Source organism: Meleagris gallopavo, chromosome 4 (assembly GCF_905368555.1).
Source record: "Meleagris gallopavo chromosome 4, MGAL_WU_HG_1.1, whole genome shotgun sequence".
In the NCBI taxonomy this organism is placed as follows: Eukaryota; Metazoa; Chordata; class Aves; order Galliformes; family Phasianidae; genus Meleagris; species Meleagris gallopavo.
This window is the reverse complement of record NC_139407.1, coordinates 15,292,385-15,308,166: the sequence shown is the minus strand read 5'-3', so window position 1 is coordinate 15,308,166 and position 15,782 is coordinate 15,292,385. Positions and strand designations below refer to the sequence as shown.

General features: G+C 43.4%; 1 protein-coding gene across 2 annotated transcripts in view; it reads left to right on the top strand.

The window, feature by feature from the left end:
- Positions 1 to 14,925, top strand: part of GPRIN3 (GPRIN family member 3) — a 35,463-nt gene extending 20,538 nt beyond the window's left edge. For both annotated transcript variants that reach the window (XM_085222268.1, XM_085222267.1), the window contains exon 2: positions 6,248 to 14,925. In XM_085222268.1, coding sequence (XP_085078394.1) covers positions 6,361 to 8,586 — 2,226 coding nt within the window. In that variant the 5' untranslated portion in view covers positions 6,248 to 6,360 and the 3' untranslated portion in view covers positions 8,587 to 14,925. The remainder of the gene's footprint in view (positions 1 to 6,247) is intronic.
- Positions 14,926 to 15,782: the final 857 nt, after the last annotated feature.

Below are 15,782 nucleotides of genomic sequence, written 5' to 3'. Positions count from 1 at the left end.
GTGCTCAGGGCAGATGGGATAGAGCCAAACAAAGCTTTGGGCTGGCCTAATGTGGCTTTCATACAACAGCAAGCCCATAACAAGCATCCCTGAGCCCAAATGCTACAACAATAGAGTTGTAGGGAGGGAGTTGCAGCCTGATAGTGTTTAACCTGTTGCCTCTGCCATCCACATCCCTGTCTGCCCAGGCACAGGTTCCTGCTGTGTTTGCAGGTTTGGTCTGGCTATCATTTGGAGCAGCGGCATCACAGGGGGGATGCAGTGACCATATCTGAATGGCCTCCATGTCTTTGTGGTACCCTAGGTAAGCCTGAATCTCATGCACATTTTCTGGTGTATGGCTGCTGATAGCCTTGTGCTGGGCATGATGCACTTGTGGCGTGGTGGGAGTCTGATAGTCTTTCTGCAAATGAGATCACAGAAGTGATGGTCTTGCAGCACCTGCAGTGACGGGTGCTGACCTCAGCTGCAGTAAGGGAAATGTGACTTCAGTTCTTCCTTGTGTAACCATTTGCCTTTGCCCTTGGACGAAAGGTTGCAAAATAAAGGCTGAGCACCTTCTCCTTGAAATGCCAACCCCATCTCTTGTGGGAACCGCATATACACAAAATATCTATTTGTCTGCATCTCATCTTGCATCCCCATGATTGTAGGGAAAGAGCCTGTCTCCTGTCAGTATCCCTAAGCACACTGAGAGATGGAAGCTGTGTTAATCTTGTATCTTACCTCTTTGGGTTATTGCTTTCATATTTTAATGAGTACATCCTTGGTTTGCTCTGTCTTTCATTTGTAGTGGCAATTCTCAATTGGGAGAAAATAAATCATTAAGCAGATTTTTCTGAAGTTGTACAACTAACACCCTTTGACGCTAAAAAGAGAAAGTCAGCATTTTATAGAGAACAACACCTTAAAGAGCTGGAAGAGAAGAAAACACAAGATGCAGAGTTAAGAAGGATGCATGTGCATATGTAAATATAAAATCTAGAGGAATGTGCTTCGTGATCTGTATATTTAGTGGTCTAATACAAGTTAGAACATCCGGTTGTTTTTTCCCTAAACCGGTAGACGAGAAGGGAGTCGGAATTCCTGCAACCTTAACCCATATAATTCTGTGATAATGTGAGAAACCATATGATGAAAAATGGAATAACTAAATGTCTGTTCTTAACATCAGTAGGTGAACAGAGGGCTCAAAGAGTGGAGAATCAGTGAATGGTAATCTGATGGGAATCCAGAATTTGGAAGGAGGCACTTGATTAGTTTGGGAGCTGCACTTTGATTGCTTTTCATTATTGATTTTTAAATTATTTTCAAAATTAAGGGCAGTTAGAGATGCTGGTAGTCTTATTTGTGCTTCTGCAGATTTCCAGGTTTTTTCAAAAGAAGTGCCAAGCAGGATCTTATGCTGGAGTGTTTTGGAAAATTCTGTTTTGTTTTAGAAAATATGCAGACTTTCTAGTTTTGCTGACATTCATGTAAGCCGGGAGTTACTGAGGTAAATGGCATTTTCTTTACATTGTAGCTTGAGGTTAACTATGTTAAGTTGCCTGGAAACTTCTTACGATGTTCTGTTTGGTATTGTGGATTTTTTTTTTCGTTTGTGTAAAGCAGATAAAGAAGATACTCAGTGACAAGAGTGTGTGGAGCTCTGCTGGCCATGCAAAGACTCTGCCAGTCATATAAGCCAAACATAGACTTTGTCAATTTAAAAACTATTTTTTGCAAAAGGTCAGGAGTAATTCTACATTGAGATAAGGTTGACACGGTAAGACAGACTAATGTGATCAGAATGAACAAGATGGAGGAGAGTTGTATTCACGTCAAAAATCTGTTCTTATTACTAAAAACTGATTTTGACCTTAGGAAGAGATATTAGTACCTCCACAGATGAAAGAAATTTTTGGTTGATTGCTCCAGGTCAGGCATGTAACACTTGCAAAATTTACCAGCAATCTTGATTTGTTTTAACATATTTTTTTGGCCAGCTACTGAGGTTCGCATTTCTTTCTTTTGTAGGTATTTGCTTGCAGTCAGTGTTGCTTGTTGGTTTGAATCCTCACTGTTTTGGCAGTGGAATAGCATGCATACGCTGCGCCCACAGGCCTCACTGTTGGCCTTCACTCCTGGCAGTCATAAAAATGCCTTTCCAATTCTGTAATTAGCTGCTTTTGGTGGTTTTTCTCTTGCATAAGACATTTTGATTTTTACTAATTTTTAGAAAGAATATGGACAATAATTACCACATTTACTTATACTACTACAGTGTTGTTGGTTCCTGCCATCAGCCTCGCTTAGTAAAGAGTCCAACAATAACAAAGCTCTCATGACTTTGACAAAGAAGTCTTTACAAAGACCATGTTCTCATAAAATAACGTATATTTCAGGAGGATGACCTGGCTCCCTACCCTATGTTCTGATGTTAAGTGAAATATCTGAGTCATGTTCTCTTACCCCACACCAGAAATATGTAGGTTTATTAGGGCAGAATTTCTTCATGGCATTATACATCTGGAGATAGGTAGCAGAATCACTTGTAATTAGCATTTATGGCAGTCATTTAAGTGTATGCATCAAAAATAAACTTTCTTAAACATATTTTCTAGTGATGCTGCTGAAGAGACTCTAAAGAGATGGGGGATTCATGTGGGAGTTCTGGTCAGAATTGATTTACTTAACTGAAAAATAAGGAGTTATTCCCCCACTGAGTTTCAGTTACAGACAGTGCACCTCCAGTATGCAGAATTCTTGTCACAGCTGCTTCTAGCTGCAGCACACAGACCTGTGCTGGCATCTCTGCTGCTGTAGGATTTGCATATGAGAACACAGGCAGTTTGCTTCCATCCAGAGTGTTTGATTTTGTGTACCCCCCTTTGTATAGTGGAGAGCCAAACAGATCTGCTCTGCCTTGTCTATTTGTTCTGAAATTGTTCCCCAAGTTGTATGTCTCATCCTAAGAACTGGTTCGGTTTTGCTTAGTTGGTTTTAAAGAAACTCTTGACCTAAGAACAAAATAATGTGACCTGCCCAACTGTATGTTCTGGTTTGTTTTGCACTGACATTTGGAAAAGGAAAGAAGAGAGTACTAGAATTTAGGAAAAAAGATGCCCTGAGCCATCTGCTGCTCTGCTCACAGTCATTCGACATTCAGTCGTGGTACAACAGCATGAAGTTGGATGGCTTTCCTTCTTCAGGACTGCACTGGCTGACACTGAAGTGAGCACAGAATGAAGCAAACGTGTCTTGTAGGCAGTCACAAAGTTGTGCAACTTTGCAGTCTGTTTTACATAAACTCAATACATCTCAAACAGCTTAGCAAGCATTAGCCTTGGAGCAGACCCACTTTGGAGCGATATGGAGCTGCTAACACAGATTGCAGCTAAGTCATTTGGTATCCTACAGGGGCAGGAGCTCAGCTCCCTGGAAGGCTGTGTGCATCTGTGGTTGGATAGAGCCCAAAGATACAGGATAAAAGTAATAAATTATTAATATGTGGAAGACATAAAGGTTAATGAATAAGTAATAAGTTGCAGTGTTTTTCTTAGAAAAAAAATAGTGTTGTTTAACCCATCAGCAGCTCAGCGCTGCACAGCCGTTTGCTCACTCCTACTTCCTCCCAGTCGGATGGGGGAAAAAATCAGGGAAGAAAAAGCAACAGAGTAGAATTAGTGAGATGGGACAAAAAATATTTACTAAGACAGAAAGAAAAAAAAAAATAGCAATGATAATAATATATGTATTTTACAAAACAAGTGTGGCACAGTGCGATTGCTCACTAACCACTGATTAATGCCCACCCGGTCCCAAAGCAGTAGTTGCTGTCCTGGCAAACTGCCCACTCTTTCAAAGTTTTTTGTGTGTGTGATGTGACATGGTATGTAATATCCCTTTGGTCAGTTTAGGTCAGCTGTCCTGATTCCGTTCCCTCTCAGTTCCTTATGCCCCCTCAGCCCCCCTCTCTGATGGGACAGTATCAGAAGCTGAAAAACTGAAATGTCTTTGGCTCTGTACAACACTGCTCAGCAACAACTAAAACACTGATGTGTTACCAATGTTCTTTTTCTTCTAAAACCAAAACATAGCATCATATCAGACACAATGAAGAAAAAATCAACTCTGCTTCAGCTGAAACTGTGACAAATAGGTTGTCTGTATTCATTTAAATTTTCCTCTTGTTGAACTCTTTTCTCCTGTTGCTCTTTCTACGTACCCTGAAGTGATGAAATTTAGGGTGTCTTACAGCATTGCCATTCTGGTTTAGAGAAAGGAGGCAGGTAGGGTTGACTTTTGGAAAGGACTTATGCTGATATTGCCAACAGAAAGTGAGTGTCTGGAGGTACTAAGCTGTCAACGGTTTATGGGCTGGTTCGGTCCGGTTCCGTAACTAGAAGGGCGGAGGGATCTGCGGATCCGCGCCCCCGGAAAAGGAAAATAGGGGACCCCGAAATAATTGAAAACAGCGGCAACAATCTGAGGTGAAACAAACCAATTTACTAAATATAGTATCAGCAGAATATAATGAGAGAGAGAAAGAGTGTGTGTCTGGAAGGTGGATCGGCCTCACCACAACGCTGAGATGAGAAGTGCAGTCCAGTTGAGTCGAGGAAGAAGCGCAGGCAGAGAAACACAGGCAGAGAAGCGCAGACGGAGAAGCGCAAGAGAAGAAGCGCAAGCGAAGAAGTGCAGGCAAAGAAGAGAACATCAGGTGACCTTGCCGGGAGTTATATCTCCTTGCTGACCACAAAGCCCCCTGGGGAAATGTAGTTCTTCTTCTCCTCCGGACAGGCACCCGGAACTTGAGCATCAGCAGTCAAACCCCCAGTGCATTACATGTTATCATGTGGAATACTGATAATGAAAAATCATGAAACCATGACGTAAGCAATGGCACGGCTCTTGCCAGCGGCATCTCCCAAGTTGCTTTGTGAAGGAACCCCACTGTGTGCATGTAGAAACGTGAGCACATATTTTTCCAGCATCACCTGTCTGTTCAACACAAAACTAAATGTTTGAGGTGTCTTTTGAATTACAAACTGGTGTTCTGTTGACAGCATGAGCTGGGGAAATCATTTAAAAGGAGTTTTTGATATAGCATAGGTAGCCTGCAATTGAAAATAAGAACAAAGTGGGACTTAATTGCTGATCCACCACCACTCTGCAGACACTGAGAGAATGATACTTCAACCTCTAACAGGACCAGAGCTGGGCAATGCTGAGTGTTCTTGAAGCCCCCAGTTAAGAAGCACATTTTGAGGTCATCTTCTGCTTCAAGTGACGGATTCTCTGCAGTCCTGGCCAGATTTCAACCTGGACAACTCTGTTCCACCTGATTAAAATCCCTCCCCACTGTTTCACTGGCTATGGCATTGGCTTTGCAGCACAAAGCTTCTGTTGGCATTCATTCATCTGTGCTACCCAGCAGGTTATCTTGTCTCTGTATTCTTTTTTACCAGAGAGTAACTCTGTGCATGTTAGTCTGTGCTGGCCTGGTGTAAGCATTTCCTTGGTCACAGTGGAGGGAGGGAAGGGCATTCCATGGATGGACAGCCAAAGAGTGACACCTCTCAGGTCCCAGGGGTTCAGAGAAACAGGTCTGATCTTCACCTGCTCACAGCAGGCAAGGTATTGCTTGTTCACATTCCACAGACAGATTGATAGAGGAATTTACCTCAGAGTTTATTTTGTGGCCTCTTGTAGCTAAGTATTTTTCCTCAAACTTCCGCATCCATTCTGCTTCCCTTTCTGCCTATCCCTCTTTCTCTTTGCTCCTAGCATTGTCTTAAAATTACAGGAAAGGACCTCAAAGCACACCTAATTCCAGCCCTCCTGCCATGGGCAGGACTGCCACCCACCAGCTCAGGCTGCTTAGGATCCCATCCAAACTGGCCTTGAGCACCTCCAAGGATGGGGCATCCACAGCTTCTCTGGGAAATTGTGCCAGTGCCTCACCACCCTCTGAGTGAAACAGTTTCCTAACATCCTAACCTAAATCTCACCTCTTTTAGTTTAAAATCGTTCCTCGTTGTACTGAAACGGTTCTCTCTTATCCTAATGGATTGGAGAAGACATCCAAACTTAAGAATTGAGAGATATTTGAAATCTGAGTCTTTTATGTGGCCTTAAAGCAGAATGGGTGTTTTTCTTTCCCCCTACCTACTAGTATTTATTTCCAAGCCATCAAATAAATATTTGGGGTATTTTTTCTTCTTAAATCTGAATGCAGCTAACACTACATTTCTTTCATTGACAGGTTAGCTCTTCCTGTGCAGCTAACTATTACTGTTAGCCTGCCCATTGGACCCACTGTCCTGCAAGAAAGCTCCCAGGAGAAGCTGACAGCGAGCCCCATCCCTGACACAGTCCATGGGGACTGTACCACATCCCCTGGGACCTGCCAAGCTCTCCTTGGTCACTGCTGCTGAGGATAAGGACCACCTGGGAGACTTGCCACCTGCTAAGCAGCAGCCTAAGGCTCATACTGCAGAGAGGGCCAGCAATGGCTTCCCCTGCACAACACTTGGTTCTGCAACCTCTTGTGCCTGTGACCTGAAGCATATCAACACCCAGAGGCTTGAGGATGACAGCATTCTTCCCGGGCTCTCCAGCCAGGCTGCACAGGGCTCTCAGGCAGCGGTAGAGCCAACCCCGGTGGCAGTGGCCTGCTCAGCAGGGTGTGGGCCTGACATGATGCCGGCTCCGCAGAGCTCCCAGAAGTTCATGCAGGGTGGCCAGATGAAGGTGAATGCTCTAGTGCAGGTGGAGGACTCTGCCATGAAGGCTCAGAGGGCTGAGGAGCAGCCAGTGCTCCAGGTAACCCAGTGTTCTTCCCCAAGCAGCCCAGTTGGGGGTAATGAGTTCAATCCTGCTTCTCAGGCAAGTCTTCTGCAAAGAGGGGAAACAGGTGGGAAAGCAGAAGAAGCCAGTGCTCAGTCTGCCTCTCCAGGAAAGGACACAACTGCTGATCCTGAGAGAGACCCACAAGTGGCTATGGATGCAAAAAGTAGGGCTGCAGGCACTGAGCAGCTGCATCTTAGTGATCAAACTGAGACAGAGCAGAGCAGCCAGTCGCCAGCCCAGCTCAGCTGTGAGGGGACATATCCTGTATGTGATGCCGGTGTTGAGCCAGTGAACTTGGGTCCAACCCATCTGTCCAAATTCAGAGAAACGGGTACAATGACGGTTCAGTCAGAATGCAGCACTTTCACTCAGGAAGCAGCAAGCAGGACATGGAGAGATGCTGAGGTTCAGGCCGTGGCTACTGTGGAGAGCAAATCGGCCTCCACCAGCCCCAGCATCCTTGCTGCCTTCTTAAAAGGGAATCCTGCTCCCGAGGATAAGGAAGAACTGCACATCATTTACAAAGGCAGTGAGGGACTGAGCCAATCTAAGCTTGCTGACAGCTTCTCTTCACTACAGAAATCTCCGTGTTCTCCTCGTATTGTGCTGGAATCAACCATTGGTATGACTGCAGCTGCTACAGCCCAAAGCCAGCCTGATGAGCTGCCTGGAGTCTCACCTCATGCGGTGTCTCCAGCTTCAGCAGACAATGCAGAGCCCACTCTCCCCTCGTCCTCAGCAGCTGCCACCTCCCAAGGGACGCTTGTGGATGCAGCAAGTGGTGGTAAGGGCAATGCTACACTGTTAATGGATGCTGCAGCCCTGCCAAAGTCAGTGCCCGCTGAGCAGCTCACCATTCGCCCCCGTCATCAGCCTGCAGCTGGTGAAGAAAACACTGCTTCTGCTGCTGTAACTGAGAACAAGGTGCAGTGTCTTGTCCACGAAGCAGGAAGCAGCCAGTTACCTTCGTTCTGTCGCACACAGAGTGAAACCAAGCAGAATGAAGAAGCCCTGAGCAGTTCTGAGCAGTGTCAGGGTGCAAATAAAGTGGAGGCGATTCCTCAATCTGCAGCTAAATCAAAGGAGAAAATCTTGATGGTGCTGGATGCCCAGGGAGTGGTAAACACAAGCGCTGAGCCCATCAGCAGAAAGGTTCACACAGGGGAGGCAGGTGGGGAGCAGCAGAGCAGAGGCCAAGGAGAGGCAAAGCAGGCTGCAGGAGCCAGCGGGCTGCAGTTGGGAGTGACAGCTGTGCCAGGCTGCAGCTCTGAACGTGTCAGCCCTCACCCAGAAGCCTCTGCAGCTCCACAGCAGCAGGGCCTTCAGGCCAAGGAAAGTAGGCCTGAGATTCATGCTACAACTGGTCCTTCTTCAGCTCAGTCCTTGCCAAACCATGGGGAAAGCAAGAAGCAGCCCACCCCAGCCATGGAAGCGAAAGTGCAGGTGAAACAATCCAAGCACATCAGGGATGTTGTCTGGGATGAGCAAGGCATGACGTGGGAGGTCTACGGTGCTTCCCTCGATCCCGAATCCCTGGGAATAGCTATCCAGAACCACTTACAGAGACAGATACGAGAACATGAAAAACTGATCCGAGCTCAGAACAGTCAGAACCGGAAATCCATTTCCTCGGATACGTCCTCAAATAAGAAACTGAAAGGGAGGCAGCATAATGTATTCCAGTCCATGCTGCAGAATTTTAGGCGTCCCAATTGCTGTGTCCGACCCGCTCCGTCATCTGTGTTAGACTGAAGCGGTCCATAGGGGTGGGTAGATGTCTGCAGTGGTAGTGAGAATCCCTCCCCCTGAGTCTCGAGTCCTGCTGTTCAGTTGTGTCATTGGGGTTGCAAGGCAGCAACAGTGGAAATTATTCCCCTTTGTTTTCTGAATAGACACTCTCTCCATCATACCTTCATCACCGCCATAGCTGGTGTATTTCCACATGGCGCCCCATCCCAATCACTGTCAGATAAGAGCTAGGCACTTAGCAAAAGCACAAATATGAATTACCACCTTGCTGCAGGGAATGCAGCAACTTCTGATAAAGCTAGAAGCAGAGAGATTATCAGGATGATTGTCAGAAATTATTGGTATACATCACAAGGTCTTACGCAAAGGAAAATGCTGGGGGGAGCTGGATAAGGTGAAACTAAGGTTAACAGCTGTAGACACCTAGAGTAGTTCAACACAACCTTCTTCATGTTTAAGTTGGCTATGCTGAGGCATGTCCGTGAGAAGGTTGCGGATGCCAATCACTGGGCAGTTATACTCCTGTTGATGCAGTGGGGCTCAGATTAGGTGAGCCCGAGAGAGCTGGTTCTTTTCCCAATGAAGTGAAGAACCAAGAAAAGAATGAAGACCAGGGCTGAAGTATTCTCTCTGGGAGAAGAAGATGAGTAAATGGGATTTTGATGAGGGGACGAGAGAGGTGTGAGTGTGCTTGCAAGCAGGTGTTGCCTTCATGTTGGGCCAGACAAGAGAGCGCACACAGCCAGATTTCCTGGCATGCCAGGTGCCAGCCCAGCAGCCACATGTCACTCTCAGCCTCCAGCAGTGCTGAATATTGTTCCTGTAAAGCACTTTTTAAAGTGGTGTGGGTCTTTTTGCTCTCTTCAGAGATGCATAGTAATATGTTAGAGTAGGAGCAGGCTGAGCCTAGGTCCGTGAGCCCAAGTGTTTAGTGTGTTACGCTGCTCTGATATTTTTTTCCTTGTGAGTCCTTATCTGAATCTTTTTTTTTTTTTCCTTCCCAATGTTCTGGTGCTTTTCTTGCTGCCTTTCATAAACTTGATACTATTTATTTAGCCTGTGCTTTCCTTGTTTCGCTTAATGCCCTCTGTATTATAAACCCTTATAGATAACTTGAAACATTTACTTTATAGAAGTACCAAAATCTTGAGACAATTTTTAGTGTATTTCTAATATTAGAGAAGTTGTAGAACCTGCTAATAAGAGGTAGCTTAGTGACTGTTTCTGCAGGAGTGTGGTATATAATAATGTCTCAAATGAACATTTTCACATTTCTCAGCTTAATATTTTACAGCCTGGGAGATCTGTTTCCCACCAGCTTTTTATTCTGTCCGCTAGAGTTCAGGGGAGCTGGGGAACCCCTGCAGTTTGTAGAAGATATAGTTTTCAATTCTGCAAAGCACTGGGGATTTGGATATTGTAATCCTGCAGAGTACTACAGTTGAATAGGAGTTATTTTTTATTCCATTAAGGATTTTTCACAAATCATGATCTAATTTATTTGTCTGTAGTACTATACATCAGACTTATTCTGTAGATCTTACATATGTTAGTATCCTTTCTTATCTTTTTGTCTATGAAGTAGCCCTGAGGTGGTCATCTTTTATTTAGAAGACTAGATTTTCTGAGTGTGTCAACTGGCAAGACTTCAAAGCAGCTGTTGAGGACCTTTTCCCCAACTATGGGGTAAAACACTGTAAGGTTTTATAATGGCCAATATTTTAAACTTGTTCAATGAAAGCTGTTGGCTCGGCACTGAATTGACTCCTAATTTTCCTCTGGTCTGTATTTGGGTCTCTGTGGCACCTTCTCATTCCATTTCTGTGCATTATTTCATCTCCCATTTGACGCTGAATTGTTGAATCTGAAATGCCATATCAGAGTGTCTTCCCACATCTAGTAGGAGGAAAGTCTGTCTTTTTGTGTACTGCTGCTCACATCACCTTCTTGGCAGTGTCTGAGATGTGAGTTTCATGTGAGATTTTGTGTGGGATTAATAGCAGCAGCATCATTAGGCAAAGTTAGTTGATGAGTTCAGTGTCTTTTACCATGTTGTGTCTGTGTCAGGCTCAGATTCCCAGAGTTTTTGGCAGTGTTTGCTGTCTCCTGTCCAGGCCCAAGGCTTTGTGTGGCTCCTTCTTATGCTTTTACCTTCTACCTGCTCCTTTTTAGCTGCTACCTGTCCTGTTCTCCTGTGAAACCACGTCCCTTGACTGAGCTCACATCCCTTCCCATTACAGCACTGTGATCTGACACTCTCTGAACTGTCCCTATACAAATGTCCTCTTCTAGAGAATAAACAGCTATCATGCATTCACCAAATTCCATGAACTTTATCCTTTAGCTCAAGCACTTCAAAATGTTTCTAGAATGTGGGTATGAATGATTTTATCGAGGCTGAACTGAGCTTAGCAATGTGTGAGCGCTGAAGCTAACACTTCTTCAGGAAGAATCTCTGGATCTCTGGATAACCTGCAGCTGCTCCCAGCCAGGAGTCTTCACCAGTCGCTCCACCCCTTTTCCATACCCAGCAACCTTTCTTCCAGGAAAATTTCACCAGTACAGACATACAGCAAAACGTTGCTGAGTAGATAACCAAGTGGATGCATCTAAACAACCACATGGGCATAGCTGGAAAAAGCGTGGTGGTCAGCAGAGCATTGTGCTTTTGCACTCTGTGAAAATACTTGTGCGCAGACAAATGCAAAATGTCAGCAATGCAGAGCTCCTGCAGGCATGCATTTGAAGCCAAGCAATAATATGCCAAGACAAACACACAAAAATGAATCGATAATCACCAGCGCATCTCATGTAAAATATTTTGTGCTTCTACTTTGCCCTCCTAGGGCAGACTGTAGGCAACCTGGTATCTTAACACTGGCAATTTATGGTTTCTTGTGCTTACAATGTCTAGATGATGCTGTGAACCCTCAGATGGATGATGTATGTTTATCAGAAGGAAAACAAAACCATGTTTTGGGTAGCAATTAGCAAATTTGTGTGTGGTCTTTTAGCAGCCAAGAAAGACTGTTCTTGGTGTCGTTTCAGCGTCAAAAGTAAAAATGTGCTTGGAGTAGTATATGGCAAAGCGTATGGGAAGATGATCCATGTGCCTTCATCCTGCTCATCTTCCCTGCCCTGTGACTCAGCATCACAGAGTATTGATTGAATGGTTAACAACCAAGAAAATCCATTTGGGATAATAAAAAAAAAGGGTACAAAACAAAAATTACTTTGTCATTCCCAAGAGTAAATCTGTATAGGGAAAAATAAAAACAGAGGAACTGTGTTGCAGCCTGACCAGTTAAAGTAACTCTTAAATTCAGTTTGTTGGAAGATGAGACAAGGGAAACAAGTTAATTGTCAGGAAACATTTCTGTCAGAGCTTCTGAAGACTGATGTGGCCAGAGCCAAGACCAGAACAGTTATTGAGAATGCACTGTTTACTTCTGTGTTTCAGTGTTTCCAAAACAAAAGCTGAATTGAAGAAGAACCCTGTTGCAGGCAGTTTGCAGCCTGGCCTGAGGTTCATCTGAGGCCATGATGACTCCCGTTGTCTGTGCACTTGGTTGATGTCTGCTGGCTTCACCTTGGCTTGGGCACAAGTGTCAAAGTCTTGCTTCAGTTCTGTTGACTTGGTCCTCCTGACCTCTGCTGGCTTAGAAAAAACAGAGTGAGGAATGATCTGGAGACAGGGAGGAAAATACCTGTCCTCCCCATTTCAGAGGTAGGAAACCTTCCTTGAAACATTTGAGAAGGAATTACTGAGAAAAGTGAGGAAGGAAAGACCAACTGAAAACTAAAATATAGCTGATATGCATTCTTCATGGAGATACTTCTGTGTCCTTAGAGCCAATGTTTTGCTTAATTTTTGCAGTTATCCCCACTTGTTCATCCTGAGCTCACACATTTTTATGTTCTATGTGTCCCATGGCTATTAGGAAAATGAACTTTTCCAAAAGCTGTATATTTTGCTAGTGTATATACATATATGCAAATATGATTCAATAAAACTAATGTTATAAAGTAACTGGTGATACCAGTAGGTGAACATGCTCCATTTATTACCACTACTATCATGTAAGAGCTTGGAAAAAATGCACTGTTTGGAGAAATACCTTCAAGGGATTCAGAAAAAGGAAATATATTCTCTAAAGATAATGCTGGCTTTTATCTTGAGTGTCATGACTGCTTTGAAGTGTTAAAGTTAGAAACGGAAATGCAAATAAAAATTAGTGTTGAAGTTGATGGAAAATTCCTTTTGGACATTTGGTGGAATCTACCATATCAGTGTTTTACTGTTTAGCAAAGTTTTTATAAATGTAAAAATATAAAACTAAAAATTTTGTTAGTTTATTAGGCTAATTCTTCATTGCCTTGTTCCATATCTCTTCCTTTACACCTTTTAAAAATGAATGCAGAAGGTTACCAAGGCAGAGTAAGCCTTTTGCAGTCAGCTTATGGAGACGACAGCTCTGAATGCAAGATAAGTGTTCATCAAGCTCCAAGGTCTAGAGCAATATAGAGCCCCTTGCAGTCAGTGTTCAGTTCCATTATTTAGAAAGGTAAGGGCTATATTCTGAAAGAAACCCTTCTGTCCATTTTTTTTCTTTTTTCTGTTTTAGTAGCATCTCGGCCTTTGTTCATTTATTTTTTAGTGTTTATTATTATTATTATTATTACTATTATTATTTTTTTTTTAGTCTGGTTGATGCTTGTGGAAGTGGTCACTGTTTTCAAAGTTATCCCAAAAGGATGTACATACATTCCTATCCAAATGCTGCACACTACCAAGTATTTCCAGAGTCATGGGGTGCTGTAGTGACTAGTGGGCTTGAAGATCAAGTCCTGTACATTGGAATTGCTGAAATGTTCTCATAGGGGCCTAAATTTCATTATTCCTCCTGAGTTAGTGTAGCTATTTAAAAGAAAGAAGCATAACAGCTGAACTGATCCAAAGTGAAATGAACATTGTTCATTTATTTGAAGCTCCGAGATATAATAATTTGTCTGCTGTGTTCTTTTCTGAGCACCTCTTCTTTCACAGCATTTATAATGTGGATTTTGAATCAAATCCTGGAAATAAAGATTATGCTGTGTAAAACCTTTCATCATTCAGGATTCTTTAAAGAAGAAATTGATAGATCTCAGCCACACAGAGAGGAAATATTTTTTTCCTCTAAGAAAGTTTGCTGTAAGTGTTGCTTGTATGTGCTCGTGTATGTGTGTGCACATGTTTGAAAGAACTGTACACATGTGTAGGGCTCATGCATTACGCATACTCTGAAGTTTTTTTTCCCTTTGCCCTCTCTAATTGAGTGCTGGAGGCTCAACATTTTCCACAAATTTAAGGCAAGTTTAGATCACTCTGCAATAGTGAGTAGAAATGAGCATTTCATCTGGTCTCTATAAATTAATTCCTGGGGCTCTAGCTAACAAAAGTCAATTGGCCAAACTCCGTGTTGAGACTGTCAACAAAAAGCACAGTGCCTGATGCACACTGACTTCAGAGCTTTGTAGAAACAAATGGGTTTCTTCACAAAGGCTGTGGGTGACAGCAGGCATCTGAGCTCACTGGGGGCAGAATTATATGAATTGAGTCGCTTTGAGATTTTCTTAAGCTTCTGCTTAGAGTGATAACCTCTGGCATAGAAATAAATGACAGCTCTTCCAGCAAAGTCTCCAGCAGTTGTGTACTGAAACATACAAGTCTGGCAGATACTTCTTAGCAACATCACTACAACTGATCCATCTGTTTAGGGGATTCTCCCCAAAACACATCCCATGTCTCAGTTTGTAATGAATAGTTTCAAGTACATTAAACCCAGGTTTAGATGCTGCCATGAGAAGTTTCAGTAGTGGGGAAAAAAAGTCCAAGTGTCCCTGGTATATAAAATCAAGTCTCAGGTCTGAAGTTAAGGTCTCAGTAGCACACTGGAAAGGGATGGGAGTTTGTATACAGAGCTGAAGGGAGAGAAGATGAGTGAACTCTGAATTCCTGGCTTTTGCAAGCACCATAAAAAGGATGGCCGTAAATCAGTCAGCGAAAGAAGAAAAACAGTCTTGTGTTTCTAATGATGACTAGTATTATTGTGGCTTTATTATTTTTATAGTTTTACTGACTGAACGTGATGTACTGTACAAAGTAAAGCTAGTTCTAGGCTTCCAGATGTACCGTAGCATTTATTTGAGACATACCAACAGAAGTCTGCATGTGAAGATGTCGTACAATGATATAAAGCAATGTCACTCGCCTGATTTACTTCCTTAGGAATTTAATGTTTTGCTGTTTTACATTTTCTGGTTTCCATGCTGAGTACAATAAAATGAACACTGTCTTAATTATTCTGGGTCTCTGTTTGTAGACTGGCATATGGAAAGAAAGGACATCCCCCACATCCAAGGTGGATACACACACCAAGTGGTGTGAGGTGCCAGGAGCATCAGCATCAGAATAACTTGAACCCTCTTCTGCACCTAAGAGAAACAGAAGTTTTATCTCAAGGTATGAAATAGTGTAAGATAACAGACAATAGCAGCAAAGTATTTTGATCCAATCATATTACAGGTGCAGTGTTCCCACGTGCCTGTCTACTACTAGAGGACACAACTACTGTACCCAGGATTAATCTTTCCTATGGCTCTAACTTGGGGAATATGGAAAATTGCTTCCTGCCTTCCTACCTTGCCACACTCAGAAAAGTGAAAGGAATGAAACAGATCTTGGGGAAGTGTGGTTACATAGTGACTCTTCTGCAGGGCAAGTTGTGGCTCTCTTCCCAAAGTTGGAGCTGTCTTCCCTAAAATAACGATTAGTTGTTTTGTTAAATGTGCTTCTGAACTCATTGTTTTTGTACATGTTGGCTGTGAGGGTTCCAACTACTTCAGCTAATTGCTCTGTGCAGGGTATTTGATTAATGAGCTTTGCTGGATTCCTTGTCATATGACTCAGGTTCCTGCATACCAGTAACTGCCAAAGATTAGTCCTGACCACTACCTGCCAGGAGCATGGTGTTTCCCTGCACTGAGTGGGTTCATCATCTGCATGCTGCAACTGGCAGACTGCCTTAGGAGGCAGGAAAACCTCTGAGAGTTTCCTGCTTCATCCTTCTAGTCTTACTGCAGCAACTAAAAGTCTTTGAGATCCTCTACACAGCAGAAGACAGACCAGTGCTCAGTTCTGTGAAAGAAAAAGAGCT